Source organism: Microtus pennsylvanicus, chromosome 6, assembly GCF_037038515.1.
Source record: "Microtus pennsylvanicus isolate mMicPen1 chromosome 6, mMicPen1.hap1, whole genome shotgun sequence".
Lineage (NCBI taxonomy): Eukaryota > Metazoa > Chordata > Mammalia > Rodentia > Cricetidae > Microtus > Microtus pennsylvanicus.
Genome location: NC_134584.1, coordinates 60,964,316 through 60,991,763, shown reverse-complemented (window position 1 = coordinate 60,991,763; position 27,448 = coordinate 60,964,316). Strand labels below are relative to the sequence as shown.

General features: G+C 39.1%; 1 protein-coding gene across 2 annotated transcripts; it reads left to right on the top strand.

Moving 5' to 3' along the window:
• Hapln1 (hyaluronan and proteoglycan link protein 1) lies at positions 1-27,448 on the top strand. Of its 2 annotated transcripts, none has more exons than XM_075976360.1 (5): positions 1-128; positions 1,107-1,232; positions 17,594-17,965; positions 21,237-21,539; positions 23,941-27,448. In XM_075976360.1, exons 2-5 carry the CDS (start codon positions 1,133-1,135, stop codon positions 24,228-24,230), a joined length of 1,065 nt encoding a protein of 354 aa, XP_075832475.1. In that variant the 5' UTR covers positions 1-128; positions 1,107-1,132; the 3' UTR covers positions 24,231-27,448. The 2 variants fall into 2 exon arrangements, with proteins under 2 accessions (XP_075832475.1, XP_075832476.1); XM_075976361.1 differs by lacking the exon at positions 1-128 and adding an exon at positions 416-513.

The following is a 27,448-nucleotide window of genomic DNA, read 5'->3' as shown; positions in this document are numbered from 1 at the left end:
GCCAGTGTTATTAAGGCTGCTGTGTGCAGGGGAGCAAAAGAAAGTCCTTCTTGATGTTTGCCTCAGCTTTTACACTAGAACAGAAACTACACTGAAATTCTTCCCTGCAATACTGCAAATGATGAAAGGTTTGTATTGCTTGAAATTACTTTTTGGTCCTTCGACTGAGAAAGTTTCAGGGGAAGTGCTTTTCTGTCCTCTCCTATGGAGTCAGTCTTTGATAAAGGACAGGCAAGCGATGGCTCTGCCTCTTTTGCTCAGGATCAGAGCTTGGTCTCCCTTTTTATTTCAGCTCCTCATTTGCCTAATCGCCCCGTGAGCCTGGCAGGGACATTCCCCGCAGGGCTCTGCTGACTGCAGAGACCCTACCTGATACTCCAAGTTAGCGTGTCAGCACTTTAGCTCGGAGTGAACGAAAATCAATCTGTGTGACTGCGGCGGTGCATCTTGCACAGACCTAATCTGGTTGTCCAAATTTCCAACTCTTCACCCTAGCCCCCAGTGTGTAAGATGGTAAGTGCCTCTAGCGAAGGGGCTGCTTAGCAAAGATTGATTGTTGGTTTTGGTTGATTTTTCATCCTCTTTTCTATCTGGAAGAAGCAAATTAACCTGCTTAGGAAGCCACGTGTGCAGTGAAGAGAGTGTCAGGGCTCATGCAATATCCCGTATTTGCTCTGGTCTAAGATTCAGTTCTTAATTAGGCTGGCTATCATAAATATTCATAAATACATGTGCCAAATTGCTCCTTGGTTAACTTATACTGCAAACACAGGGGGTTAATGTTTTAAGAGAGTGCTTGCCTCCGTACTAAAGCTCCTTCTATCTCTCTGTAAGTCTTTGAGCCAAAAACACAGTGTTTTAAATTTCCAGATCCACAATTCTGCAAAGACAGAGTTAAACACTGTTTGGACTCTGGCTGCCTAACAGGAACTGAAATGTTTCAAAGCTCGGTCATCAGCTCTCAAAGGCTGCCAGAGGAACTTTCTGAACAGATTGGGTTAAATATTTTTACAGACCCATTCTACGATGATAAGGCGGTAATAATTTGTGCAGTGCAACACTCCAAAGGGTGCCAAATTTCTCAAGCCTCTTTGTATGATCCTCAGAGTGGAGAAGGGTCTGAGCTACAAGGATGAAGAGGCTCCTTCTCCTGGTGCTGCTCTCAGTCTGCTGGGCTGATCACCTTCCAGACAGCTACACTCCGGATCAAGACAGAATCATTCACATCCAAGGTAAGAAAAGCACAAGTTCTCAAGTGAGCATCCCATGGAATGCCAGTGATTGACAGTGGGATGCAAGATGCTTGTTCTTTCTGTCCTGCTGCATGAACTTTTCCTTTCCTTTTCTGCTAATTAGTAAACATGTTTCTGGTGGAGGGGATGCTTATACATGGTGGGGGGGGCATTCATTATAACTCAGGAACAGTTGAAGTTGAGCATTTTAAGAACAGCTGACTGTAGGAAGCTGGTGCAGTTAACTGCAATTGATATCTTCAAGTAGAATGGAGTGTGGGAAGTTCATGTTAAAGCAAATGGGAAGGAGGCAGCCACAAGGCAGAGGAATTTATGATGTAAGGTTCTTCTGTCACAATAGTTGCTTAATGATGGAGAGAAGTACTGCAAATGAGGGAACTATAGTAGCTTACCCCTAGCTTCTGTTAGTTTCTGGGTAAAGCCTTCATTCCCATGGACCAGTATTCTGGCCCTGCCTATTTCTGTTGAGCTCAGCTGAATCCTCAGCCAGAGAGCTGTAGCAGGGCTAGCGGCTGCAGTATAATGCAGCTCTTTAGTCAGCCTAAGCGTCTGTTGAGGGACATCCTGCAAAAAGAAAGCTGAAGACTTATGCAATAACGAAAAGCAGGCCAAGGATCAAAGCCAAGGATCAAGGATCTCACCTGCCCTTGGATGCTAAATAGTTATAGTAAGAATTACACAATGTAAGAGTTTAAATATATGCACTCTTATTAATTTTAGATACGTTCAGTTAGGGAGCCAGAGACATTATAAGTTTGCTAAAAGACATTAAACAGCTGGTTAGAATTTCAAGGTCAAAAGAAGTGTGGCTTCGGAGAACTATGATTGCTGTTGAAAACCAAGACTTGTAAAGGTCATTTGATAATATAAATCTGGTGAATATTGTCCTATAATTGTTTTGGAAGTCCAGAATAGAATTTCTAATTAATATGTCTCTGAGTGTTTTAGGAACATCTTTTTCAGTTTTGTTTGCTTCCAGCAGCTTTATTTTTCACTGTTGAAGCATAAAAAGAAATTATATAATCATAAATTCTCCTTTGCAAGCTGCTGACTCAGCTGTTTCCTTAATGTATGTATTAGAATCAAAGCTCTTGCCCGAAGGCTGAAACATTTTCACAAACTGAGATTAAAGATGAAGAATAACATCCTTTAACTTCTAGTTACAGAACTCAACGCAAATGGTAATGCTCAATCATTAGCAATAGCAACTTTAAATCTCATATAAAATAGTCCTTGTATAACTATGCTTTAAACTTACAAGATCTACTCAAGGTATATTATAAACCATGCAATCCAGCTAGCGTATGTGAAACCCAATGAATGAAAATATTATTTCACAAACACACTGACATTTATAAACAAATTCATATTAGAGTAAGTTATTTAAACAAGAAAAATTCCTGTAGCCCAACCCTCAAAATCCCATGTGGTCTGTTAAAATTTAAAAAGGCACCTAGCCCTAGTTACCTGAGCTATTCAAAGGATTTCATACACTTTTGGATATTTTCCAGATGTCTTGAGAGTCCTCTTCATTTCAATTGGTAAATTCGTATTCTTAGAAAGTCTAGGCTTCCCTGGAAGGATTGCTTAAGGCTTTCAAGTGATACCATGCTTGTATTCACTAGTCCAAATAACACTGAAATATGGCTTGGGTCACAGCATTGTGAGGTCATCCTCATTTAAATTCATTCATTTATGAATTTATTCTAAAGTTGTCCAAATAACCATCCCCACAATTTCCTCTTTCTTCTCCCTTCCTTACAGCACTCATGCTGAAGTTTCAAGTTACAGAGCCCTGGTTACCACCTCCAGGGGCCTGTGGTAGTTTTAGTTGTCCTTTCTAATACAAACGTAAACTTCATAGCACAGGAAGGAACCGTGAAGGTAGAGACCCTTCATTACACACATGAAATACTAGATTTCTTTCTCATTTTAAACTTTATTTGTAATAACCCAGAAGAATTAAAGGAGTTGAAACTCTCACAAACTGTTATGAGCCATTTGTACTTCAATTATTAAACTGGCTAGCTGACCCTCAAATTACTGAATTGTTGCTTTTAAGTAGTGTGATTTCACAGAGGTAGAAAAATATTAAGAATTCACATTATTATTAAAAAGTATTTTATATCCCTTATTCATCATTGATATTCCATTTTATATTCCAAATTCCAAGACCAAATAATATTGAGGAAATATTACATATAGTCCTGAGACTCTCCTCAGATGCCTCATATAAACAGGACATTTGACTGATTCATCCTTGAGCCTCTCCCATCACAGCTACCTAGGTGCATCTCTGGTGGCGTCTTCACGGCTTTGTTGCAGTCTTTATAGGGATATAAGCATGGGAAAGTTTAGTGTGGCAAGAAGAGAGGGAAAGAAGGAGGGATGAAGAGGAAGAAAGGAAGAGAGAGAGAGAGAGAGAGAGAGAGAGAGAGAGAGAGAGAGAAGATTGAGGAGAAAAGGAGAAAAGACAGGCAGGAAATCAAACTCTGAGCACAGAGCAGGGATCTCGGTTGGTAAAGTGCACACTGTACAAGCATGAGGCACTGACCCCAAGTTCCCCAGGACCCACATGAAAGGCTGGATGTGGAAGCACTTTCGTAACCCCGGCACTGTGGGAAGAGGGAAATCGGAGACAGATGGATTCCTGGAGCCCACTCACTCGCCAGCCTAATCAATGAGCTCCAGATTCAATGAGAGATTCTGTCTCGAAAATATAAGACACCACACAAACAACAGCACACACATTCACACACACACAAAGAACTACCAATTATGCATACATGTATATGTATATATGTGTATGTATATGAGCATACCACCCTCAATTTCAAACAATCTATTTATTCAAGTGTTTGCCAAACACTGGTCAGCTTTCACAGAGACAGCACCTATACTGCAGAAGGAAGAATCATGTCAACAAACTTGTTCACACCACCACTGGTTCAACACAAGTGATACAATAGAAGAAAATGAAGATCAAATAGAGGTGAATAGATACAGAAAAAGGAATCAGTCACAAAAAGGTCATGTTTAAAACTCTGTATCCAAATTCACTGAAGTTTTTAATTTTTAGCACTTTAAACCCATAATATGTAGCTTGTAAATATTTTTAAGCTTGGTATAAATAATATACACTGTTCTCTGCTAGCTGTCAATTGAAACCAGTAGTTTTATACAGATACAAAATCTTCCTTTTTAGTGGCAACAAATTCATATAGGATAGCCTTTGCATTTTATGCTCTTTTCCTTGGTACTGAAATTTTAAAAAACTAAGAAAGAAATCAAATTATTAGGAAATGCATATCTACGAACAAGCAGATAAATAACTAGTATTATTGAAACTTGAGGAGAATGAATGTTGATTCCCTTGCCTAACCCTTACAGCATGATTATTTCCTATTTTACCACCTAATGAAAATATTTATATTTCTTTATTGTTTCAGATCTTTACTTAAAAATAAAGTGAAAATCTATTATTTTAATCAAGTCTTTGGAATATAAACACTATCAAATTCTAAAAAGTTTAAAAAGTCACTTAAAGATTATTAAACAATTAATCTCTAGGAAAAATAAGATCATTATTATAAACAATATTCCAAAATAAAAATATTGAAAAACTAAATACAATACCTTTATAAAAACTACCTCATTTTTTGTATATTTTAGATGGCCATAGTGAAGTACTATTTACCTCTCTAGTGATGGTGGGACCTGGGAAAATGGAGTCGGTAAATGAGATGGACTAAAATCTCATGCAATAGCCAGTGTCATTCAGATCATCAGACAATTTACACTCTGAGAGTTAAGCGTCTTCACAGAGTGTGCACTCACAAAGGCAAGCCACACGGAGCAGAAATACACTTTTCCATAGGAGCACATGAACAAATAACAATAGCCAGTTGTAAAGAATAATATGAAGTAAACTCACTCCTATCCAATACACCTGGGAAGGGCACAAAAGCAAAATCTGAGACCAATTCTGTGTTCTTGAATAAACTGACGTCACAAGACTCTTATCTTGGTTTCTTGGAGGTTTCTCACAAGCACTCAACAATGTCCTCACACAGGATTGTGCCCTAACATCTCCCCCTTTTTAAATCTTTTTTAAACGCAAGATACCTAGAGTGGTTTTGATTTAAGATGTTGTGGATAAATCTAATTGTTATTTGATGTGTGAATATCCTATAAGCAAGCGGCTTATAATATTAGGACAATGAAAACATTGTGTGCAATACTCTGCCACCAAAAATGGATCCAAACTGTGTCTAGTACTACTGGTTACATTATTATGTTGAATAGAAAATTCTAGAGAATAGTTTGAAAAGAGACCCATATGATTAGAAGCTCTGGTACCTTGTAAAAGTAAGCCCGTGTTCTCCATTTAATAAGAACACAAATGTTATGTTGTCCTATGTAAATGAGAAATGATACAAATCCCAAGGAAAAAATGAACATAGTCCTTTTTCTCAGATGATAGTCCCAAGGTCTGACCATGAACACAGGGTCATTATAAGGATAACAGGAGTTGAACTCATCAAATCTACAAGTTGAAACAAAGGAGAATGAAGAACATAAGACCAATACATGTGCTCAGAGACACTCATTGCAGATGTACAGATTAAAGCAGCTAGTATTACCATAAAGAGATTCTCAGGAGACATAGGACTCTGTGCATTTCATAGCATAACTTCTTCCTTAGTGTATGGAGCCTTGACTTCACTCCAGGTGGGTAGACTTACTTCTGATGATATACACAATATCTCCTTTTGCCCTGTAGCTGAAAGTTTGCTAGGTTTCTGGTGACTCCCATTGTCTCTGCAGTTGTCCTTGATGCCCCCAAGACTGGAGGAATCAGAGAGGAGCCCCCAGTGTTTTAGGGGATCAGTCTTCTGTGAGAATCCCCATTTCCTTTCTTCACGAAGGGCAGGTCTCTGTTAGTGGCCCCACTATTTTACAGCTCTACTTGGAGGTGGAACCTGGAAAATGGCTCTGATAAATGAGATAGATGAAAGTTTCTTGCAATAGCTAACTTTATTCAGGGCATCAGACAATTTATACTCTGAGGGTTAAGAGGAGTTCCATGAATAAAGTGTCCAATCCCCAGGGCAAGCCACATACAGCAGATACATGCTTTTCCATAGAGGCATATAAACAGATAACAATAGTCAGTTGTAATGAATAATCTGAGGTAAACTCATTCCTATCCACTAAACCTGGGATGGGAATGAAAGCATAATCTAAGAACAATTTTTTGTTTGGAAGAAAATGAGGTCATAATGACTTTTGTGTTGTTTCTTGGAGCTTTCTCACAAACACTCACAGGACTCCATTCTTACACTGAGCTCCCACACAGACCTTTAGACACGTGGAACGTTTAGGAATCATTATCCAATATTCAGTCCAAGTGGTAACCATTTTGCCTGGCTTTTTACATACATTGGCTGCTTGCTTCCTTGTAGAGTCAGCTATTACTCAGTACTTGTACACACTCTGAGTAGTATATCACTTTATGTCCAAAGACATACGTAAAGTGTGTTGAACCGAGTAAGTCAAACAAGAATCCACCCCACCTCTTCTACTCTTCACTCAAACGGGACGTAGATATCCTGAGAAACATAAACACCCCAAAGCCACAAGGCATCATGTACAAAGCCTGCTCGGACAAGAATCTTTTTATTATAGTCAGATGTGTAGACTATGTGAGCAGGATGGGGAAATGGGAAAGAAAGCCTTACTGTGTTTTTACAAAGCGTTTAGAAGTTTCTCGTCAAGAAGGTATGATTTAAAATGAGACTGAAAAAGTAAACAAAACCCCGACTACCATAATTTTTCTGTCATCCAGGGTTGCATTTTACATTTAACCAGTGAAAAATGTTTAAGTCTTAAGCAAAGGTATAATCTGTTATGACTGCCTCTTTTAAATGACTGTGTGGACAACACACTACAGTGAATGGTCCATGAGTCAATGTGGGGTAGCCCTTTGGGAATGTGTTGCTTAGTTTTTGTCAGTTTCACCAGCTTGGCTCACTTGGGAGAAGGGAACCCCTGCTGAAGAGCTGCCTTCATCAGAGTTGCTTGTGAGGTTGCTTGCAGGGCATCTTCTTGATTAATAATTGATGTGAGAGGATGCAGCTCACTGTAGACAGTGCTGCCCCTGAGCAAATAGTCCTGGGTTATTATTTTTTTTAAAAAAAGCAACTGAATAAAACACAGAGCAAGCCAGGAACCAACACCCCATGGTTTCTGCTTCAAGCTCCTGCATTAAGTCCTTGTCTTGGCGTCCCTAGAAGATGAACTGTAGCCTGTAAGCCAAATAAATCATTCATAAGTTGCTTTTGGTCACAAGGTCTTATCATAACTACAGAACATACCTAGGATATCGAGGGTCTTTAACTAGTGTAGATGGGAATTCATGATGGTATGAGTCTGGATGGACTGTTAATTTTAGTGAATGTAGAAACCAGAACTAACTGATAGAATGAATGCAGAGAATATGTGAAGTGTCTTAAATGTAGGTCATGGGCTTTATATTGAGTAAATGAATGGAGGATGGAGGCAAAGCCTAGACTGATGGAAATTCATAAAATGTGTTTGACCACACAATATATGATTAGAAGGTATATGGATTTGCTAATTTATAAAATTATCAGTATGAGTTACATTTATAACTAGATGATATAGGTCCCCACTGATTCTGGGACTAGACAGTATAGTCTTTGGAGCGAGAATACACAGGCAGAGGCAAGAGGATGCCTTTGGATATCATCACTACTATTAAGTTGAGTAAGGGAGTATACAAGACATGTATTTGCTTCCAAAGGCTCAAAATCCTCGTCTTTAATGCATGTGAATTTTTTCTCATTATTTTTGATTCTAAATTGGGATGGCAGCACATTCCAGTAATCCCAGAATTTGGGAGACAGGTTAAGAAATCATGTTCCAAACTTGTCTGAATATATAGGTAGGGAAATCCAAAAACCCCTCTAAATCTAAATTAGCTACAAGGAATTAGAAGTAGGTACTTTGATATTAAATATTACTTCACTAGACTGTGTAGAAAAAACAAAGGCTTGCTGTTTCCCAGTCTGTATTCCCTAAGATGACGTTGGTAGGACCCAGATCAACTGCCCATTTAGAACACAGTGTGTGCTCCCAGACTGCATATAGTCCTTTTTACACATTTTTCTACTATCCAAGCTGTTCCTGTCATTATTCTAACCCTTGATGAACCAAAGCATTTGTGTTTGACTTGTGCAGGGGTCCCTGCTGGTCATGGAAGGCAGGGAAACGAACTTTGAAGGAGTGAGATTGAAAATATATTTAAGTTTGACTTAGTCAAACTGGATCAAACTTTGGACAGTTTATTGCAGCATATTTAAACACAGTATATTTGGAAAAAAAGTTTCCTGGTGTAAAACAATCCCTATGCACAAAGACGCATAATTACATTGAAACTCAGCTCTGGCCTGATCTCAGTCATACTGCTAGCACTGAGGTCAATTGGGCTATTAGTCATCTCTGTTTCTGGTGTGGGAGCGAGGAGGACCCTCTGGCTACACACAGATAATGTAAGGGTCATTTCGATTACTAGCCACCTCCAGCGTGGTTGTGAGGGCTTGATGTGGTCTGGCCCAAGAGATAACACAGATCAACAGGTTGTTAATCACTTCCAGATACCAGCCTTCTGCATGGAAGAACAGGCTTTACATCTTTTCTTTAAAGAAGACAATCCTACATGCTTAGCATTCCTTGTGTCCCTGGGGATCTGTGGGCACAAGAACCTTCATGCTCCCAACAGACTTATATTTTTCTTTCTTTCATCCCTAAACTCAACACCTAACCCCACTGAAGGCTTAATGATTCATGATTGTTAGCAAAACAATAAAGCCCCCTAAATAATTTTCTAAGTGATTTTGTATTCCTATGATATCTTTCATTATGAAAAGCTGTTGATCTTATCAGTGTGTACAACTGAGAATCCTTCCTAAAGTCAGTTGAACATCTACTTCCTCCCATAACAGAAACTTTCTGCCTGGAAACAAGAGATTTGAGTTCTTTTCTTTGAGACATAATAGAAGAGTTTTAACAATTAGGAAATAGGATAATTTCAGATATTAAAGAAAACAACACACAATATTGTTCCAGTTTCTTTATAAAGTTTGAAACACATCCTGCTAGTGACCATCTTGGGAAGTATATTTATCTTTTTTCTCATCTTTATTAATTCCTTGAGAATTTCATGCAGTATTCATTGCTTCCCTCATTCTAACAGATCCACACTCACCTTCCCTACCCACCAAAATCTGTGTCCTCTTTCTTTTTGGTTTTTCTAGACAGGGTTTCTTTGGTCTTTGTAACTACCCCGGCTTTCCTGAAACTCATTTTGTGGATCAGGCTGGCCTCGAATTCACAGCAATTGACCTGCTTCTTCCTCCCAAGTGCTGGAATTAAAGGCGTGTGCTACCACCACCTGGCTTGTGCCCTCTCTTTTTGGAAGGCCCATCAAATACAGTTTCTGCTGCCTGTATACTCCTCCACTGGTATATGATCAATCCACTATAGGCCTCCTTCTTAGAAAAACTGATACTCCCTCTCCCAGCCCCTATCAACTGCCAATAGGTCCTTAGCCAGGGACCGTGGCCTCCTCTCCATGCTGGGATCTTGTACCGCCTAAGCCTGTACAGGGACCGTGGCCTCCTCTCCATGCTGGGATCTTGTACCGCCTAAGCCTGTACAGGGACCGTGGCCTCCTCTCCATGCTGGGGTCTTGTACCGCCTAAGCCTGTACAGGGACCGTGGCCTCTTCTCCATGCTGGGGTCTTGTACCGCCTAAGCCTGTACAGGTCTTCTGCTGTCACAGTGCTGTGCGTTTGCATCTGCAACCGCCTTGTTGTGTTCAGAAAACATGTTTGCTTAAAGTCCTCCACAGCCTCTACCTCTTAAAAACCTCCCCACTCCCTCTGCTGCAACGATCCCTGAGCATTGAGAAATACATGTTCCATTTATCTTAACAGTATCATTCAATACACTGATGAATTGTCCCAATTTGATTTTTTTCTCTTTTCCTTAATCTTTCTATGATACCCTGATTTATTTTTTTTACAGTCTAAATTAGTAAGAACTTAATGCTAATTTTTTACCTGTTATCCACTGGTAACAAAAATGAATTTAAATTCTGAAGGTTATTAACCAGAGATGAGAACTCTATAGGTAACAAAAATACTAAAACCATCTCTTGCTCTGAAATAAATAACAGACGTCATGGCAGAATGCCCGTGCATCAGCCTTGACATGTACAATCTCTTACCTGTAGAAGAATGACTGAAAGCGAACCCTATCATCCCATCTATTTCTTCCCAACAGGGATGCGTCAGTGGTGAGTCTCACTAACACTGACAGAGACTAAGCATCCTGCCTGAGGCAGGTGCTTGTCAGCCATTGAAGCTGAGATTCCCCGCTGAGCAGTCTGTTCTCTCTTGAGAGCCAAGCTTTCAGGGGAGCCAGACAAGCTGCATGGAAATGTCCCCACTCTTCAGGGAGGTACTATTCGAGTGAAGGCATAGGTTAAAATAGTCGACATTTTATTCCACTCGTTGCTGCTCCAATTGTTTAAAATTGTGTTCCAAATGAAACAAATGACTCTGAAAAGTTTAGTCTTGGCCCTGACTAGAAACGTGCCTCCAGTCTGCCGTGGTGCTTTAGCTAAGAGTAAGATCAAGGGGTGGAGAACGCTGTGAATCCATCCCAGTAAAGATTGTCTGACACCTATGAAGAGACTGAAGAAGGAGCAGAAAGAAAGGGTATTATAGAGTGATAAAGGTGAGAGGGAGAACCTATTTACAGTTTGACATTCATACATTTATAAAAACAATTTTTAGGCGTTTACACACACCCTATCCCACTCTTTTACCCTCCTTCTCCCAGTAAATTCTCCCCCCCACACACGCACACACAGGTCTTCCCCGACATTCACGTCCTCCTTCTGTGTGTGACTCCCTGAGTTTAATTTGAATTTTCTGCCTGAGCATCAATGGGAGGTTCTTTGCACAGCAAGAGCAACTTACCAGAGGTTATACCACGGAAGGAAAAGAAACCTCACGTCCCATCAGCTGTCAATTGTCAGTGGGCCAGAAGAGCAAGGCAGAGCCTCTTGGAGGTTGATGGCCTTAGACATCTCAGCAGGAGGACTGATGAAGTGTTAGGTTTTAAGCTGACTGATCCTAGAAACTCTTTTCTGGAAGAGCCTGGAAAAGTAGAAGGTCAGATGTTAAACACACCAGATTCGTGAGCACTGCGCAAATGTTTCTTGTTTCTCTGCACAAGTAACTTTAACTAGACACTTGCTTAGTCAGGCGTTAGCAAAGATTTCTCTATGTTGAGCTTAAGTAACCTAAGGATCCCAGGATGAGGCTGTCTTGTTCTCCTGTACTTATGAGGAAACTCAGGGCCAGAAGGAATTGGCATCATGATCTAAGAGTCATAGCCCGTGTGCTTAACTAATAGCTTTGCTAGTGAAGAAAGAAGTGGACATAATTAACATAGGAAAGTAAGAAGCCCACAAAGAAGTCTATTAGTAAAACAGACATAAACCAACTCTTTTTATATCTTCCTTATAGTAAAATATGAAGAAAATAGAAATGTAAAAGGCAGAATATTTATTAATATCTTAACACAGATTTCGGTGTAGATCTCAGAATCGAGATTTTTAAAATGCAATTCGTTTGACTCCATAGGGTTCCTCTGGGCCTCTTGATGCCTAGCTCAAGCAGAAAGGCTTGCTCTTCTTGGCAGAAAAAAAATGTTTTCAATATTGCCTTAAATACACCTTTAGGATTTATAGTAGCAGTGGCACGTGTCTTACCTTCTTCCTGTGAAGTTTTCAGTAACAATAACATAGCACACACTCATGATCAGAATACTCCCAAATACTACCTTTCCGTGTAGAACGATTTCCCATCACTGCCAGTTTAGCCAGAAAGCAAGGGAGGAAGACCATTGTCTGAGTTCCTAGAGGGTGCTTGCTCCATAGCACAACCACTGAAAATGCGGGTCTACCCACCTACTGCCTGAGAAGTTTGTAAAAATACAGTTCTGGATAATTCGGTAGATTAACAAGGAAGAATTGGGTGCAAAGGCTCTGCGGTTGTTAGAGAAGGACCAGAGCATGGAGAGGAGGCGAAATGGATGCAAGGAGCATGATCTGGACACTTGTGTAGTTTGAAGTCAGCGCTGCTAAAGATGAAAAACAGCAGCAATCACTGCCCGAAAGGGTGATCTTCATTACCCTTTTATCAGCATTGGGCCTTTTAGTTATAATTCAAAACTAAACACCACAAGCCTTTAAGGAGTAAGAGAAATGAAATGAACATCTTTAAAATCTTGCCTCGAGAGATCAGTTTTGCTAAGAGAGCAGCAGGACTTCCTGTAAAAAAAAAAAAAGTGGGGGGCTGGAGAGATGGCTCAGAGGTTGAGAACATTGCCTACTCTTCCAAAGGTCCTGAGTTCAGTTCCCAGCGACCACATGGTGGCTCATACCATCTGTAATGAGGTCTGGTGCCCTCTTCTGGCCTTCAGGCATACAAACAGACAGAATGTTGTGTACATAATAAATAAATATTAAAAAAATTAAAAAAAATAAAAAAGTGTAATATTTATTCCATAATCACACCTGGTGGCTTCTTGTATGTCTTTCCTGAGGTACCACAGACAAGAACTTGTGGTTTTTGTTTGTTTGTTTATTTTGATTTCTGTATGCCCATTTGTTTTATTTTTAAAGCTTTATTACTTAAGAAATTCCTCAATTTTTAATTTATTTTCATATCATTGTTAAACATTGTGTATATAAAACGCAAGTTTTCAAAACATGGAAGTATGCATACAAACAGGTCAACAACTCCCCCCTACACACACACACACACACACACACACACACACAAACACACACAATTTTTCTTCCAGAAAGAATTTTTAAAACTTTGTTCAAAGTCTTTCAAATAGCTTGCAGTTGCATCTTTGTCCATGTGTTTAGGAAACAGGAGAAATCAGCTTTCTATTGCATGTGAGGAAAAAGTTCAGTGATGGCCTCACAGTCCAGAGGAAGCAGGTAGTGGCACCTCATTGCATACATGAATGTGACTTGAAAACATGTAAGTATTTATATGTGTGACTATACACGTGTGTATTTATTGTCACAGATACCATATGGAGTCAGATACCAAAAAAGGTAACAAGGTTATTGTGTTGTTGTTGTTCTGTTTGTTTGTGTTTGTTTGCAGAGGTGTATATTTAATTCCCATATTTGACTATTTTAAATAAGTGACCACTTTTTAAAAAAAACTGTTTTAAGATATCTAAAATTCTGAAACTTGTTAGTTCCCTACACCAGGGGAGAAAGTAAGCTCCCAAGAATTGTCATCTTGCTTGACTATCTCAAAGGGATGAGCTGTGACTCACAGTACATTTCCTATTTTTGTTACCTGGGTTTCTCTCAACATGAACTTCAAAACAATTACACTTCTAATAGAACTAAGAACATCAGTTTTAAAGCTGTGCTGCTAATATTTTTTTCTACAATCGTTTTTAGCCTATTGTTTAAAGATTTCACCTAAAGCACATGGCAAACACAAGGGTCACTGCTGCCACTTGGTGTGACCGAGTTTATGCTCTAGGTTTCACAGCAGTCTGTAAAACAATAACAGGCACCCAGCGGGCCAGTGCTTCCCCAGTTGACTTTCTCACCATGCCCTGCTCTTTTCCCCGGGGAAGCTCTGAGCTTGGAAGGGCATCAAGTCTCTCAAGTCACGGTCACTCACCATTTCTGTTAGAAGCAAGTAATTTCATCCTTAGAAGACGCTCTTCAAAACAGCTACATCCCCCACTGGGCATCTTTAATTTCCCGAATGACCTTTATGTTTTGAGTAAACAGCCTCATTTAAGGACAAGGACTTCAGCTTACTTAAGAGTTGTGTGACTCTAGAGTGAAGACAGGAACAAAATAAGCACACACATGCAGCTTTATTTTATTTATTTTTTTCATTTTCTTAAGAAGAAACAGTACTGATTCTGAAGATCAAGGTTTAATTTTATATTTTGCCTTTGTGTTGCTGTGAGACCTTCTGCCCTGCCACTCAAAGAATTTTGATTGATTCATGAATGTATCAGACTAAGCTATGATCTGAAATCTCATGATTAATACCATGTGGTGGAGGCACATGCCTTTAATCCCAGCACTTGTGAGGCAGAGGCAGGCAGATTTCTGAGTGTGAGGCCAGCCTGGTCTATAGAGTGAATTCCAGGACAGCCAAGTCTACATAAAGAAACCTTGTTTGAAAAAAAAAGCAAACAAACAAAAATAGTTTAAACTCCATGATCAGATCCAAGATTCTTTTACTTTTGGCAACCCTGTCCATTCTGCCTTCAGCTCTCTTGAATCCTTTCTGATACTGTTGTCATTTCTTTCTCATTTCCTTGCTTGATGTGTTTCCTATCTGGTCCACGTGATGGGAAAGCGTGGTGACAGGACACAGAGCCTAGTGACAGGATTCAGCTAGGTGTTCTCCCGCTATAGACATGGTGGAGCTGAGCTATAGTAGGGCTTTGACAGAATGCTGAAAGCATCTGACTTGCTAGCCAGGTTTTATTCCCCCAAATCTTCTTGTTGGGTAATAGATCCTTCTCTCCAGCCATGCTCAGTGCTTTATAATCTGCAGTAGACATTCTCTGAAATGTAAAGCCATCGTCAGAGTCATGGGGTTTGGGTTAATAAACACTGATGGCCGTTCATTACCAAATGTGCTAGGCATCCTTCTTAGGGATATTTGAATTTCAGGCAATTCACCATTCCCATTAAAAAAATAAGAACCCTAGCCTTTCACACAGCCCGGAAAGAAGGTTAAACCCTGAAATACATAAGTCAGCTTCTGCCCACAGGAAATACTACAGAAAAAGTGTTAACGGTTAAACACAGAAAACATAGAAGTCTCAGTCCTTGGTATAAGTGTTTTGTTCTATGCTCTGCTATTTTTGAAACAAGACTTTGGATTCATCTTGAAACATTTTACAATTGCACTAAACCCACAAATTCCCAATTCCCTTTTCTGTTTATATATAAAAATATAAACAGCTTGAATTTGATATATTCTTCATTTTTTACCTGCTTGGCTCAACAACATGACAAGCAGTTGGTACAGAATATCTATATATGACAAGTCTGCTTGGCACTGGGCAGACACTGAGTGAAAGCTGTGCAGCAGACACCCAGCATTAGTGCCAGGGGCTGTATTCTGACAGTGCTCTAAGTGTGTCCTGTGTGCAAGGTCCACTATGTGACTGCTTCACTATCCTGAGTTCATCTGCAAGGCACAAGCTTAAGGGTTGCACAGCGAGCCCAAATGAAACCGTTCTACACTGACACAGTGAGACTAGGCTGGGGGTCTCTATCCAATGAAAAGGCCTATGCCTATGTGCTGCTGTGCCCTTTATATTTGCACAATGGGTGTTGGTTTTAACTTTAAATAGAATAACTTGTACAAATCATATAACTGAGACTTCTTGTGGAAATGCGCAGTGTTTCTGTTTGTACTCAGAGTCCAGCATGGTCTAAAGCCACACTGGGCCTCTATGTCCCTTATGGTCATTGATGAGCATAGTCAGTCAGCAGAATCCTTTCCTACCCTGAGAAATATGGCTAGAGATGTTTAGATAGAATTTAGATACAGACCTGGGATATTGTGTGGAGCAAGTATATGTGTGTATTCATATATGTATACATATATATGCGTATGTGGGGTAGGATAGAAAGAACAGTTGTCCTTTTCTCTTCAGATTCTCTTTTGCTAAATGAGATAATGATTTAAATATATAAAAATGTTTAATGTACTGTGTTCGTGATTCATTTTAACTAACTACTCTATAAAGTCATTCTTCTCCACCTACAGTATCTATTGAAAGTAAGAACATGGATGATTTTGTTACACTGTTTAGTTTCTGAGGATTGGGGCTCACTTATATAAATATAATGACGTGCTCAATTTTGAATATCCATTCTGATCACAATAACATCAGACTACCTGATTGTGGATATTTTAATATTGAATCAAAACTTATTGTACATGTGTCAATAAAAAAAATTTTGAGCTCTGTCTCAAGGTAAATGGTTGTTCTTGGTGATTTGTACATCTTAAAAGATTCATGTCCAAGGATTGCTCAGTAGCAATTGTCCTAAGGCTGTAAGGACTGCCAAGCTATATAGAACGAAGCTTTTATAGTTTAAAAGTTGTGCAGACAAGAGGTATGTTTGTCCTAGAGTTCTTACACCTTTTCCTTTTCATATCTCAAGAATCCTCAGTAGAATATGTCAAGGTCAAAAACACAAAGTGCTAACCAGGGAACCCCAGGGAAATCGAATCTCTGAACATAACAGCTGGCTTTCTAAAAGCAAAGGCCCTGCTGACTTGGCAACTTATATTGTTGTGGTGCTCTTTGGAAAGCCATGAAGTCCTTGACAGGTGAAGGCAGGAAACAAAAGGGCAAGAACAATGAAGGCAGAAGTGATAAGTGTAAAACAAGACTAGTGAGCAAGGGAGAGAGGAAAGAAATAGAGAGGAAGGAGGGCACCTAAAAATACAAAGACTGAAACAGTTCCTTGATGTTAGAAAATAAGTACCATTTTCAGCACAATTGAAACTTTCAAAATTTGAACAACGTATTTCAAAACTTACCAGAGTTTGTCACCAGCAATAAGACTGCCCTTCTAATGCCCAGTCTCAGCTGAAATGGGATGCATGAATGTTGATTGAAGGGCTCTAGAATAGCACAGCACAGACGTGCACATAAACAGAAAACATAAATGCAAAAGTGCTCGCATGGGACTGTAATGATAAGATGCAAGTGAACTGTGCTTCTTTAAAGGTTTTCTATTAGGGTATTTCAGACTTACTACACTAGAAAATCTAGACGGACTTACTTAGCTTTGAAAAATTAGGGGGTCATACTGATTGTCAGGGAACTGTGTCCCTTCTCGCAACTTTTCGTCTACTTTTCTGGTATTTCAATAAAGAAAAACGGAATCAAAACAATATTGAGAACCTACTATAAAACCGTTAATATCATTTGAATCCCATAACTTATAATGGTTGATGTGCATATCATTCCCAGCTTAACAGTTTCTTACAGAAACTTCCTGTCTAATAGAGATATCTTAATATATGCTTTAAAGCAATGACAGGGAGAATGGTGTTCCCTGTCACATGGTCCTTTTTATTATGTGAAAAAGTATGCAAACCCTTGAAATTATTTTCTGCTTCCCCACCCCTGCTTTTTTGTTTTTGTTATAGCGGAAAATGGCCCCCGTCTTCTTGTGGAAGCAGAACAAGCCAAAGTCTTCTCACACAGAGGTGGCAATGTGACACTACCGTGTACATTTTACCGAGACCCTACAGCATTTGGCTCAGGAATCCACAAAATCCGCATCAAGTGGACCAAGCTGACTTCGGATTACCTCAGGGAGGTCGATGTCTTCGTTTCCATGGGCTATCACAAGAAGACCTACGGTGCATATCAGGGTCGAGTGTTTCTGAAGGGAGGTAGTGACAATGACGCCTCCCTGGTCATCACAGACCTCACCCTGGAGGATTATGGGAGATACAAGTGTGAGGTGATTGAAGGACTGGAAGACGATACTGCTGTGGTAGCATTGGAGCTGCAAGGTAGGCATTCAGACAACCTGTTAACTTTGAAGGAAGTCACTACTCTTTTGTTTTCATGAGATGACGTGTAGTGGTTACTGCAGTAATAATGTGAGGACCCCAAAGTCTAAGCCTAGCAAATTTTTATTATTTTTCTGCATATGATTTCAGCTTTCATGTTTGAGATGTCCTCAGAATACTTCTTTGCCAGATTGAAGCTATTTACAAGGAGAAACGTGTAATGAAACTGAATCATTTTTGGAAATAGCCTTATGCTATTCAAAACTTAAATCCCGTTTTATGGTTATCGAGAAATTCTAATTAGATTCTTCTTTATTATGCTTCTAAAGTTATCTCCATTTCAAACTAATAGTAAGATTTGTAAAGGACATCTGCAGTACAATACATGTAATTGTATTCTGTAAAATGACTGCAAAAATTAATTTGACAAAAAAGTAACCTGGATTTACTTAAATATTCTGGCAAAGGAGTAATTCTTTTAATGGCCCAAGGTCTTTTAGACATCAAATATCAAATAATAGAGGCATTTTGGGAGGATTTCTATTTTTTTAATATATTGCAGTCAATAGGTTCAAAAGTCACCACGTGGACAAAGCTATACAAGCAAACGTGCCCTTGCCTTTATCTTGCTTCTTCTCAGTCATCACTCTAGGAAAAGGTTTGTGCAGAGAGTTGTACAGTTCAAGCCCTCTTATTTTCCTGAGTTTCACCAGTGTTCTATACTGAAGAATGAAACTGACTGCATTAACAGGCTAATTTCCTTCACAAAATCACAGATCTGTGTTTGCTAGAAGCTTTTATCCCATCCTAGAACAAATTGGTTCCTTTTGAAAATGATAACACTGAACACTGGCCCTCCTGAATCCCACCAGATTCCATTAGGCATGTAGAATTTCGTCAGTTTCCTCTTGCTGATGAAACCCAGCATGAAGCTCCATGGCTTCAGAACATACATTCTAACTGTAAAGAAGTTCAGTGTGACGTATAGACTGTGGGCCTATTAATCCTGACATGGGACACATTTTACTTTTAACTTTTTAAACAAAAAAGTTAATAATTAAACTTTTACAGAAAATAATAAAATGTTAACAAAAGGCTTGTGACTTTCTAGAAAGACTATATGACATTAAGTTAAAACAGAAAACAACTTAAAAATAAATATAGTATACTGGATTTGGAAATAAATCAATCATATTGCAGATAATCAAGGACTAATGAAAATTTTCTAGTGCCCATGAGAAACACCATGACCTATGACACACAATAGTGAATTTAAATCCGAAAGATTTCCTGGGTCTTTAAAGCTATTACAAATTAAAGCATCCTATATTTTCCACTGTTTCTATTATAAACCATTTGGCAAAGAAAGGTGACACAAATAGTTTCTATCTTCAGATAAAGATGCTGGGAGGTTTTCTCTCATTCGAATTCTAGCTACCGAGAGAGTCATTGCCCCATGGATTATTTTCCTTCTTAAGCACACATCTGGGATTACTAAGAAAAGAGAACAAATGATACGAGGTACAGAAAGCACTGTAGCACTTCTGTCCTGGGGTACACTGTGGTCCCAGTTGGGCAGGAGCAGGGCATCCTTAGAGCCATCTCCAGGCTCTTTCTCCCCCTTACCGCAGCAGGAGTCAGAGGTTTGCCTTCTTCCTTTGGCTCTGGTCCAGCTGACAGATCCCTCAGCCAAGAACCTGAGAAAGCAGGGTGAGATCAGAAAGCCTTCTTGGATCCTCGCCTGCAGTAACCTGCGCCAGCTGGAATGGTCTAGAGGGACAAGGGACGAGACTTGATTTAAAGCCTCAAAGTCCTCTTGTAGAAATGTCCAGGATCATTTAGAAAAGAACACGCTGGCCATGCCTGGTTGTTAGAGAACTGTACACCATCTTGAACAGGATCTACAGATTTGTAAACCAGAACTTAACGCCCACACAGTTACCCAGGGAGACAAGATGCTTGCACTCCATCTGCTAAGATAGTAATTAGTTGTAGCAATATTTCTAAGAATGTTTTCGCTGGATTATCTTTGTCTAACTATAAGGTAAACATTTTGACAGATGCCTTCTTTAATAAGCAGTAAGTGACACAATTCTGAATACTTGGGTATCCATCCAGATAAAAAAGAAAAGTATATGAGACAGCACTCGATCTCCCCCAATAATTATTTGACCAAAAGAAATGCTTTCAGAAGACCACTGTGTCTTGCTTTCAGAAGACCACTGTGTCTTCCCAGACACAGTCAAATGCCAATTCATGGTCTTTGCATTTACGAAGGGATTGTTCTCTGAAATACTTGACTCTTCGGGATTAAGCAGTCAGTTAATGGATGCACTCATTTTCATGGCACGAGTCAAAGGAAACATTTTTTTTTGTCTATTTACATTGAAAGAATATTTCAGTAGTACGTATCTGCTGCAGGGAGGTGTGCTTTATTCTCAATTGGCTTTGCTTGCCTGGCCTTTAAATAAGTAATATTAGAAATGTATTAAGTAGAAGCCCCTGTTTTAACTGTTTTAAGGTCAGGAAAAAACAATTAAAGAATACATTAAAGTTGAAACAAAAAGCTATAATGCTTCGCATGGGGTATGCCTTACTAGCACAGAATTGCCTTATTAATATAACATAAAGCTAATGAAGCTTTTTTTTAGATATGCACATTCAAGTTTCTCCAAATAAAAATCCCAAGGAGACAGTCACTTCCTTGCATGGCTTCAGGAGCACATGTGGAAATAGATGGATATGCATATTTGAAGCATTCAACATATGTCTTTATTTGTATTGAAAACTACAGGAAACTACTTGCTAACTCCATAATAATAATGAATATTAAAAAATTGTGAATTTTTTAAAAATATCATGTCCAAGAATCCCCCACCACCCTTACTATTTAGTACTGACTTTTCCCTTCCTAGAAAAGTTCCGCAGCATCTCTTTTGGGGTTTGTATTCAGTAGCAGGAAACATGCTTTTAGGACACTACATAGACACTATAACTCAGGGCTGCATCTCTTCCAGAAGAGAGAAATTTTGAGCGTAAGTTGAGCTCTTGGCAGCAGAGGCAAATCATTGAAGTTGTCAGTCCAAGTAAGAAACAGCAAATTGTGTGATGCTTACAATAAAGTGTGCCATAAAAAGGGGCTGTGAGAAACCGTTGAGAGCTGACAAAACCTAGTTCATCCGGGAACCCCACATTTTCTCCACACCTATCTGAACATGAAAACGCTCAGGGTTCTAACACTAATGACCTTTCCCTTGTCTTCTTTGGACAGGTGTTGTGTTCCCTTACTTTCCACGGCTGGGACGCTACAATCTTAACTTCCATGAGGCCCGGCAGGCTTGCCTGGACCAGGATGCTGTGATTGCATCCTTCGACCAGCTGTATGATGCCTGGCGAGGTGGGCTGGACTGGTGCAATGCTGGCTGGCTCAGTGACGGATCTGTGCAGTACCCTATCACCAAACCACGCGAGCCCTGTGGGGGCCAAAACACAGTGCCTGGTGTCAGGAACTATGGGTTCTGGGACAAAGATAAAAGCAGATATGATGTTTTCTGCTTTACATCCAACTTCAATGGTAAGATGGTAGCTGCATTGCCTTCCTTTCTAGTCCAGAGAACAAGTTGTATTAAAACACTGTTTGGATTTCCGTGTTATCTTCGAAAAACAAAACTAAATAGCAGCAATAAAAACCAACCACATGATGTATTACTATATTTTAAAAAGATGGATAAAATATTCTTGAATCTTGAATGTCATAATTCTTTTAAATATCTACATAAAGCAGACAAAGCTTCCTCTGGTTCTCCCACAGTTTAGCCATTCTGTTTTGTGAAGCGACTGAAGCTGTTGCATGATACATGCCCCATTGCCTTGGTGTGCTATCCCTGCACCGTTGCTCTCTTTGCTGAAGGCAGGAGCTTCTCTGCCATGCATGCCCTCCCTTGCCCAGTCATGGTATTGTTATCAGCAAAGTTCAGGCCAAAGGGGAAACTGAGAAGACAAGTAAAGTACAACCAGCATTGGGAGAGAACGGTGGGGAAAGGCTTCCACGATGTATGACTGACTCACGGCATTCCTCCCATCCAGCCCTTTGGGCATGCCGTCCTGAGCATAATCTCAGGGACTATCATAAAATGAAAATGCAGGATCCTTTATTCAAAATATATTAATAACTTTAAGGCATATTATGGTACAAGCCTGTAATCTTATCATTTGGTAGTCTGAGTCAGGAGGACTATACATTCAAGGCCAGCCTGAGCTATTCAGTAACATTGTCTCAAATGAACAAGGACAAAACCAAAAATCACCCAAAGGATTTTAAGACTGCAGAACCTCAACACAAACATGGGGCCTTGTAATGATTTAGCCAGAGCAAATGCACAAGTCACATGCCTGTGAGTCAGACTCTGAGCCCATATTTTTATATTTAAGGGGAAAACAGAAATGTGTGGTCACTATGCTATCTCTGTTAAAAGAGAGACACCAGATGGGAAACAGTTTTATTTTGCTGACCACGTGGTCACTGTCACCCAGCTCTGACTGTTGTAGCTCTATCTGTCACAGTACTAAAGTTGTTCATGGTGTTGAACAGACGGATATGCGTCCCAGGCAAACTTCATCCTCAAACACGTAGAGGTCAGACTTGAACTGATGTACTATGGTTTGCTGATCTGTACAGTTGGCAGACTTAACTCTAGTTAACGAATGTTGTAGTGGCTTCTATGCTTCTTCCAAATCTCATTAATTTAGGGAAGAAAGAACCGGTAACCTTAGTATAGACTTTGGCTGCCAATTTTGGGATAGGGAGGGGAGGACATCTCAGTTGTAAAACACTTGCCTCCCATACAGGAAGAGATATGTTCAGTTCTAAAAACTCATAATTGAAATGCCAGATATTGTACTTGACGCAGTTATAATCCCAGCAATGGAGAAACAGAAACAAGGGGATCCCTGGGACTCACTGACCAGCTAGGCTAGTTTTTAATGAGAGGCCTTGTATCAAAAGACATAAAGAGCATTTCTGAGTGTGACACCAAGGATTGTCCCTCTAGCAGCCACGTGCACATATTCAAAACCATAAACAAATGTACACACACACACACACAAGAGCACCACACTTAATGAGGGCTAGTGGACACTACATTATATGGTGTGTCGGATAAAGAAATGTGATATTATACTTGAAACTAAGACGAACGAAAATATATTCAGCAAATGCTGCTGGAGTCAATTGATAATACAGTTTGTACATTTTATCATATTTCACCGTGTTAATGGGATCCCAGTAACTAATACTGCAGTAAGTGATTGGAAGTAACAGTGTCCCTGTGCGATGAAGCAGCAGCCTGAGAAGTTTTAAAGCATCCACAAAGGCCTTGACTAGTAAGGGAATGCAGGCCCGGTTTGCATTCAGTGAGCGTATCATTGATGGCGAGTGACTTCCTGTGTTTGATGCATTTTTATGCTACACGCTTTGGTTGAGAATAAGGTCTTATTGATACCTGTAATGAAAAGAACTTGAGGGCTTTTGATTTTCTTAAATGGACTTTTATGTCAGGAACGTTTTTTGATCCTTTCACATTCAAATTTTGCCTCTCTAGAAACTCGTACTGGGCTTCAGTCTTGCTACAAGCAGAATTTCAATGGCCCTTCTTTCGGTGTGGAATTCTGTCTTCCCTAGAATTACAGAAGGGCTCTTTTGGTGTCTAATTAGCTAACAGAAACTGCATCTGCCATTGCCCTTCTCTTTTTAATGCTATACGAGGGCATGTGTGAGCACATGCCAAGAAGCAAGAGGAAGGTGAATTTATTTCATCTAGAGTGACCTATTAATATGACATTGAGATGGCAATGCTATGTTCTCCAAATTTCAGATGTTGCTCTGTGCCTCCCCACTGAGAAGCACTTTAGCTTTTGGCTCCTTCCTTCTCTGTGGTTCTGTCCCAGGCTGACTCACTTTCTCCTTCTCTCCACAGGCCGATTTTACTACCTGATCCACCCCACCAAGCTCACCTACGATGAGGCGGTGCAAGCTTGTCTCAACGATGGTGCTCAGATTGCCAAAGTGGGCCAGATATTTGCTGCCTGGAAGCTTCTGGGCTATGACCGTTGTGATGCCGGCTGGCTGGCGGATGGCAGTGTCCGCTACCCTATTTCTCGGCCAAGAAGGCGCTGCAGTCCTACCGAGGCGGCAGTGCGTTTTGTGGGGTTCCCGGATAAAAAGCATAAGCTGTACGGGGTCTATTGCTTCAGAGCATACAACTGAGTGTGGCCTAGGAAGAGGCAATTCTCAAGTCAGAGGGAACACGTGAAAGGTTTTCTGTTTTTGTTTTTGTTTTTAATATGAACTCATGCAAGTTACCAAAACTGTGATAACCCTTTTTCACTTACTGTAAAGAGTTGTTTTCATGAAGGCCAATTCATTCATTTGTTTTGTAAAGCTATCAGTCAGTGTATATTATAAATTAATATAACTATAAGGGAAGCTAAAAAAAAACAGGCTCCAGAGCCTGTTTTATGCTACATCATCCCAACAAAATGCCATTTCATGAATGGGGCATGCAATAGTCTGATAACCAGAGTTGGTTAGGGAAAAGAAGCAGCAACTTCCACAAGCACAAACTTTACATATTTCTACAACTTTGAAATGCACTCCTCCACTAAACAAATTAGAACAGCAAATCTGAAATACATAAACTGGGATTCTCGGAGGTGCAAAAACTCAGTTTCACAAAAGAATAATGAACACTTTTCTAAAAATTAATACTTCAAGTCTCCAGGATCTAAAAAAGTTTACTATTTAAAATTCTACCTTTTTGACTAAAAAGAAAACCATATAGACTCAAATGCATAATAATAAAACCACAGTTAGAACTCCTAGATCAACCCATTTATATGAAGTATAGAATTATATACACAGATAATATTTTACCAATGAGAGATTGCTACCTTCTAATTAAAATTACCTATCAAAAAGAATTGTTTTATCATTTTTGAGTAGCTTCACTGAGTTATATTTAAATTCTAAGGGATCTTTGCTAAGCAGTATTTAGAATTTACTCAGGGCAGTTGAAAAGATAAACTGCTGGACAGAAAAACATATAAAATGTAGCAGCTTGATTTTATGTTAGCTTATGAAACATTGTCTTATAAAATAATTTTAACCTATTTAATATTTCTTTCTTATTTACATTATATGACAAAAACCATCCAAATGAATCAATAACTCTATGCTTGCTTAACTAAGAAATCAAGACTCAACATCCAAAATTGTTATCCCTGCTTGCATACACAACAGAGACCCCAAATAGGAGCTGTGTTTAGGAGGGAAAAGTAAGATCATGCAGTTCTAAAGAGTCTCTCAAATAAAAAATAGAGTCACTGCCAGTTTCCTTTCTGGTTATCATTTGGCAGAAAAAAATACTGACACTCACATCAAAGACTTTACAACTTCAAGCTTTAAGTGAAAAGTTGAGTTCAGGCTCAGAAAAAAAAATGACTTTCAGTATTAGCAAGCCCAATCTTAAATAAAGCTCTCTTTTTATGACTGCTGAGACCCCACAGGGACCAATATTTGTATTCAAGTAATTTTCTGGTTTCCCATTGTTTCACAGAGAATTCTGGTGAGTGGGTCTTAGTATAATAATCCACTACAACATAGCTGATGTACTGTCCTCGATGTTTTTTTTTAATGTAGATTCCCCCCCCCCAATGAACATGACAAAATAAATCTGTTTCCTGAATTGACCGTGGTTGCATTTAAAACTCTCTAATAACTAAGCTTACTCTATAGGCGTACATGTGTGGAAGGCACAGAGCAGTTTGAAGTCCATGGAATCATAACTATCATGATATACTGTCTAGATAAAATATTATAAGTAAAACTAGCTCCTTTCTTTCAGATTCTTTAGTCTTAGAGCATGAGGATGCAGTTTTAAGTTAGGATACACAAATTACACAAGACTTTAAGGTCAAAGAGATGATGAGGCTTCATGCAAACACTGCTGATTTATCTCAAACTTCTAAACTCAACACATATTGAAGATACTGAACGGTCTAAAATATAATGAATATTTTATTTAAGCAGGAGACTCTGAACACCTTATGGCAGGGCTATGCTCTTTAGAGGAAGACCATACTTGAACAATTATTACCTATATTATAGGAATTTTGTCAGAAATGCAAGTAGGAAAATTTTATATTGAAGTGGGTGCATTCTTTACAGTTATCGTCATAGAATTCCACACTTAAGTATAGTAGCATTTCTTAACTTTTGAATACTTAGTATAGGAAACGGTGCTGATCTAAATCTCCAAAGTGACTGTTAGCTGACTTACATCTGTATCAATTGCATACCATCTGTCTATTCTTGGAAAAAAAAATTCCCTAGGATGAACACTGCTGAGCAGAGTTTTTATCTTCTGATTTTACACAAAGGACCAGAATCCTGATTCCCTTTGAACTCCTAATTAAAAGGGGGTCTTTTAATGGTCTCATCTTGCTGTTTTATTCCACCAAATATCTATTTTCATACTTCATATCTCATTATGAATATCTTCAAGAGAGGAGTTGTCTTAGCACAATTCCTAGCAGAAATCTGATATGACACTAATTCAGAAATCACTTTGCAGACTTTAAGATTTCCAGAGTATCAAAATATAGATAGATTACAAAATGTTTTCATCATTTTGTCTTATGACATATAAAAAACAAATTATATCCACACATTTTACTGAAATTCCATCTGAAAAACTCTAAGCCAAAAAGAGCCAATTCATATAAATGAATACAATATAGGGATGAAGATAAGTTGTCATATGAACACTGGAAGCCATCTTTTAATGACTGCTGCCATATTTTGTCACAGCAACTTTTAGCCAAATGTAGATTTGTAAATTTAAAATTTCTTTCATATAAAGGGGGCCGGCACCTGTTAGTGTTGTTTTATGCAGTAAGATGGTCGCTTGTTATTGAGGCAATTAGTAGACTCAAATAAAATCCCCATTTGGTTGCTGGCAGCCATACTGGGTGTGTTGATTTCAGTACTCCTAAAAACAGACTTGTGTCATGGAGTAGCTGACCACTACAGAGGGAGGACTAGAAGGCAATCAGTCATCAGGTTTGGTTTAGCTTTGTTTATGTTTTTTGTTTTCTTTTATTTGTTTGTTTCATTTTGGTTTTGCATAGAATACTTAGAGAAAAATCAATGGACAGCTGACAGGGTTTTGTTTCTTTTGTTGTTGTCGTTGAGAAGTTAACTGTGTCATAGCTTATGACTGCCAGAAGATCAGGGTCCAGAAAAAACTATGAATAATACAGAAGTCATTAAGCCACCCAATTAGAAGAAAAGTCAATTTTTAAATGCATTTCATAGCTAGTAAGTACAAGTTTGAGGAGAACTGATCTGTATTACAAAAAGACTGTTTTTATTTTCTGTAAGATACAATGAACTGGTAACAAACATTAAAAGTCAATTTTGCTTTA

Excerpts from the sequence above, each read along its gene's own strand:
- Hapln1 (XM_075976360.1), top strand. The coding sequence starts at position 1,133 with ATGAAGAGGCTCCTTCTCCTGGTGCTGCTCTCAGTCTGCTGGGCTGAT. Across the intron at positions 17,966-21,236 it reads GGTAGCATTGGAGCTGCAAG|GTGTTGTGTTCCCTTACTTT; the intron begins GTAGGCATTCAG and ends TTCTTTGGACAG. Across the intron at positions 21,540-23,940 it reads CTTTACATCCAACTTCAATG|GCCGATTTTACTACCTGATC; the intron begins GTAAGATGGTAG and ends TTCTCTCCACAG.